Source organism: Sinocyclocheilus rhinocerous, unplaced genomic scaffold (genome assembly GCF_001515625.1).
Source record: "Sinocyclocheilus rhinocerous isolate Xijiao unplaced genomic scaffold, SAMN03320098_v1.1 scaffold214, whole genome shotgun sequence".
Classification (NCBI taxonomy): domain Eukaryota; kingdom Metazoa; phylum Chordata; class Actinopteri; order Cypriniformes; family Cyprinidae; genus Sinocyclocheilus; species Sinocyclocheilus rhinocerous.
Window position 1 is genome coordinate 317,774 of NW_015657514.1, and position 5,467 is coordinate 323,240.

The window sequence follows — 5,467 nt, forward strand, 5'->3', positions numbered from 1 at the left end:
AAAAGTCAAAGTAAAAGTTTGACTCATTGATGAATATTTTTTATAAATTAAACATCCAATGTTCCTTTCTGAGTAAATGTTATGTCTGAACTTTTTTTTTTAATTGAAAATGTGTTCAATTTTGTGTCCCATTGAGAAAAAAAATTCATTTATTGAATGATTAATATGATTTTTAAAAATTATTTTATTGATCCAGTTTTTAGGAAGTGTAACATTGACAAAAACTAATCAACTAACTAAACAGTAATAGCATAGGGGAGAGCGGGGCTTGTGTAAATCCACTTGGCTTTCAGAGTATTTCTTCCACATTTATCTCACAAAAATGTACAAATATGTGGTCTTGTTTCATTAATACGGTGTGCACTTTTTCTTTATTTACCTCGAAAGAATGGAAGTGGAATGTGACAGCATGTCCCATATGTGGGGCACATTGTAACATGACCATTTAACATCTGACCTAATCAAAAATATACAAGACAAACTAAAATGTTTTGTCAATAAAATACAATAATGAGTCATTTTAGTAATTAAAAATAACTAATTCTGGAGCTTGACAGTGAACACACCACAGAACACAACTATGCGGCATAGCTCAAAGCAATGTAAACAAATAGATGAAGAAACACATTCGGAAAAACACTGAACTGGACACAACACACCCCTCCCTCCACACACAGCTCTCACAACACAACACAAATAGACAAGCCAGTAAGAGTGCTTTAACTTTCCTGAAATAATTTTTTCTGAACATCCAGGTTCTCTCTCAGTTTTTATTCACCTTAGTTCATGGTTTCGATAATTAGAGTTCGATATGTGAATTGCATCGTAGAATAACATAATTCTAATAGCAGGAAACGTTTGAACAGGTCCCCCATCTGAGCAACTGGGATTTACACTCACCTAGTGTCTTCTGCTGGTTAGATAAACATTAAAGAACTATCTAAACTGTTAATTAACAGGTTGGAGATTAAAATAACAGCAAATATGTCTCATTTTAAAAACGCACACAAAAAAAAAATCAAAATGTACTTTTGCTATGGTTAAATAAATGTGCAATGATATCTTCCAAAGATTTTTGCATTTTTGGCACGTTTTCTCTTCATATGGCAACTATTCAATACACTAAGTTTCGTCATGTGTGGAACCTTTGAAACCATGAGTGTTACAACTCCGTATTCCCATAGATAAAACTGGCACTTTTTCAAAAGGTGTTGATTGAGGTTAGAGTCAGGTCAGGTTTGGCTTTGGGTTAGGTGCAATAAAAATGTATTATATGTGACGTATTCCTCATACCACAAACTAACCATCATCTTGAAGGTTGATGCACTATTTTTCGTAACTGAGGCTCTATGGAGTGGAGAAGTAGAGTGTATGTGTGTGTTGGGTGGGTGGCTGTGTACGGTATTCCCCTGCGCCCCCTTTTCTGAGCAGATGTGAGAGGGGAAATAGTGATGGTGTAGACAAAGAGGGGGAAGAAAATGTACAAATACTCCTCACTGATGAGCTTCTTCATGTATGATTATTTAAACCAGCGCTTTATTCTCCCACTCTGACAGAGTTAGCATACCAGTTAACTGCTCTTAGCTGACGACTTTATTTATATACAGGTAGTAAAAATGAAATGGTTACTATACTAAATGTTATCTCAATCCACACATTCAGTTACCTATTTTTTCAGTAGTTTTTGCTTGTGTTGTCAAACCTCAGTGTGCGTGTAGGACACTGGTCTCAGTCAAGACAGGAGATTAGCATAGTCAAGCACATTATCATACCGACAGGAAGAGCTCTGTGGGTTTTAAAACACCCTTAGTGTGTGTGTGTGTGTGAAGAGAAAGGGAGTGTAAAGGGTAGGAAAACGATCTAAGTGTGAAAAAAAGTTGAAGAGATGGGTGGAGACTCGGTACTGCAAAACCGTTAAACAGACAAAATGCCATTGCTGCATTTAGAGCCATTCAAAGGTGAGTATGACTTAACTAAAGAACTACTTGCAACAAGTGCCGTTTCATCATTTCACTCAGGGATGGTTACATAAATGACATCTACATGTAATGAGTCAAGAAGAGTTGCTAAGGGTAAATGGTGGAATTTTTTCCTTTGCATAAATCAGCAATATTCTAAAAGGATGCAAAACAATTCTGGGAATTTTTTTTTTTTGTTTTTTTTGTTTCAGTAGGAACAAACCTGATTTAAGTCATACCAGAAATATTTTGTCCACTTTAAACGTGATACAGTTTGAGTCAAACACAGATACTACATTCAAATAAATATTTGATGTTAACACAAATGCAATTGCTACTTTTTAATTAATAACATTTATACAAAAAATAATAATGTTATTATTCATTATTCATTTGGTCAATTAGATTTTAATCTTCATATGAATATTTTAACATGAAAAAAAGTAATAGTACTGGAGGACACCTGAAGAATGTTTAATATATTCAGGTTCATACAGGTAAGACTAATTCAATATCAATTTCCCGAGAGAAAGCTTCACCTCTTATCATAAACAATATTAATTCTCTTCTTTAACTTACAGAACATTCTTCTATTTCTCTCTTGTTGCAAATAATATTAAAAAATACTGAAAAGCATGCATTTCTTAATAAAAATATAGGTTTATCCTATGTTTATGTATATATATATTTGTATAAATATGATTTAAAAAAAATCATTAATATAACCTAAAATAGACATGCCTTCAGACATTACAATTATGGTTCTTTTGGAAAGTTAGCATGAATAAAAAAATAAAAATAAAAAAAAAGCATTGAATAATCGTATTTGTAGCAATTGAACAATGTGAAAATAATGATTTCTAATTAGAAGAGCTGAACTTCTAAACCCTGTTTAGCTTTTTCAGTAACTGTTTGTCAAATGGGATATCCATTGACTGGCCTGTCTTGCATCAGTGGGGATTTCGTCACATTTAAGGGCGTAAGATAGAGTGATTGCTACTGCTTTCTGAGGCTTTCACAGAAATAAAAGAAGCTCGCTTTAGAAGCCTCATTTACACTGGCCACACTTCACTACACTGCTATTGAGTGCACTCATTTTATTCACTTCGTCATTTCATCTCTCTCTTTCTCTGCGCACATTTTTAATGTGCCACATTAACGTGTACAATATGCTGTATACATTAAAAGTGCTTGAAACAAACGGGAATAGATGTTGCCGTATATGGAGATATTATGCTTTTGAGATGCGCAAACGTTACAAACATACACTGTGAAACTGTTATTTTAAGAGCGCGGATGTGAAAACCATTCTTTTTTTTCTTTAAAAATAAAATAAAGTTATTTAAATGCAGCAACAAACTCTATTGAAATATAAAGCGGCTATTATTTTTTAACTATCTTACCTACAAATGAAGGCCTACATTATAGGTTTGATAATTATATTTTAAATTGGTAATTATTCAAATCTTAGTAAAACAAACTTTTTTGTCTATAAATCTGCGTTTGCTCGTTTCTCAGTAAGAAAGTTTGATGAATCAGTTCTCTCAAATAAATGTGAGAAGTGTGTTTTTGTCTGTCGCACACGGTGTATTTTTACACAATCGCTCAATACAGTTTCTCATGTGTTGCACATATGACCTGTGCCGTGAGCACTAACGAGTGTACATGAAACCAAACAAGGGCACAAAAGAGAAGCTCGAGACACACATGCATCACCGGAGAAAAAAATGACCAAAGAATTCGTGTAAGTCATTTTCACCTGTCTTACAGTACTTACACTGGAAGCAAGGGGAAAAACTCAAACAAAAATAATTGTAATTTTTTAAAGGATTATTAAGTTAAACCAACTTGCTGTGATCACTTCATTACTCTTTTTTTAACCACTTTGAGTTTAATTTAAAATGAAGAAAATCGAGCGAAAATGAAAGTGAAATGAATGGAAGCAAAGATTCGGTTCTAACATAATGAAATAAAAAAATCCAGTTTAAAACTTCCTTAAAAACTATTTTTGAAGAATGCATCCATAGCTGGACGGAGAAAACTAACTTTTCGATTTCATACATTTCCTTAGACGTATTGCTGATCAAATGTATGTGTCATTAAAACAGACTTTTTTTTATTTTTCGGCGGTTTTCAAAAGTCCATATTGCTAAAAATAGGAATTTGTATGCTGAGCAACAGGTGCGTATCGAAAGATAATGAAAGTAACGTTCAAAGTTGTATTTAAACAAAACATTAACAACATACAAAATTAAGGAATATATTGCGTATATTTAAATTTCATTATCAATGAAATGATTGGGAAAAAAGTTCCACCCGGTTCCACATATGGGACATCGGGAAACTTTTTCCATATGGAAAACTGGAAAAAAGATGATGAACCAAAAACGAACAGAAAAGAGAAAGAAAAGAAAAACACATAAACTACATTTAAAACTTCTGATGCAGAAGCCCTGGCGCAAAATAAAGTAATTAGCCTACGCGTAGAGCGCGACGAACACGCCTTCGCCATGTCAAGAGGATTGAAGCGCTTGCACCTGCTACAGAGTTCAGGACAAAAACTTCCATTACGCCAGTTCTCCTCGCTCTCACTTAGTTGAACTGTACATTTTTATCAACTCTTCAGTACTAAATCTGTGATATGTGTCACTTGGACCGGCCTGTGAGAGTTATTTACCTGCTATTCCTTGAGTTTGCAGTATGAAGCTCTTCCAGCTGTCCCCCGCCGCTCCATGCGCACAAGTTCGTAGCGCCGCGGCAGCAGTCTGGAACTCTGCGCGCAGTCCCTCCCCTCTCCACTGCACTTCCTCCTTCCAGCCCAGCATTGCTATGTCTCTGTGTTCAGGCGAGACATTTTGCAAGCTTTTATTCCAGAGGCCGAGTCTGCTCGGGGAATCGAGGCAGCAGAGCTTGGCACTTCGCTTTGTATCGTGCCAATAAAAGCTGACACCCAGTAGACCATCACTGGCAGCCATGCATGAGATGGGATGAGGCGGGTTAGGACAGTGGACTGATCATTTATTATTTATTTATTTCTCTCTCTCAGAGAGACAGGGGTCTCTTGATCTCATGTCACCTGTTTTAGTGATGTTAGTAGAATACTTTTCTTAAATGAGAAGTGAATTGATGTCTATTTAAATGAGAAATGGAAAAGGTTGCATTACTTAAAGGGGTCATATGATGCAATTTAAATTTGTCCTTTCTCTTTGGACTGTTACAAGCTCTTGGTGCATAAAGAAGATCTGTAAAGTTGCAAAGACTAAAGTCTCAAATCCAAAGAGATATTCTTTATAAAAGTTAAGAGTCAGCCATGCCTACCTAAAACGGCTCGTTCGAACACGCCCCCACATGTCTACGTCACGATGTGGGAAGATTTGCATAACACCACCCAAATGTTCACGCAAAGAAAGAAAGCATAACTTTTATTCTCGCTGTAGTATTGTAGACTAAAGTCTCAAATCCAAAGAGATATTCTTTATAAAAGTTAAGAGTTAGCCACACCTACCTAA

General features: G+C 35.2%; 1 protein-coding gene across 4 annotated transcripts in view; it reads right to left on the reverse strand.

The window, feature by feature from the left end:
* The window catches only part of LOC107721232 (DNA-binding protein Ikaros-like), a 26,728-nt gene extending 21,795 nt beyond the window's left edge, over positions 1-4,933 (reverse strand). For 3 of the 4 annotated variants that reach the window (XM_016529160.1, XM_016529159.1, XM_016529158.1), the window contains exon 1: positions 4,636-4,933. In XM_016529160.1, the coding sequence (XP_016384646.1) occupies positions 4,636-4,933 (298 nt within the window). The remainder of the gene's footprint in view (positions 1-4,635) is intronic. The other variant, XM_016529161.1, reaches the window with a different exon arrangement.
* Between the last annotated feature and the right edge of the window lie 534 nt (positions 4,934-5,467).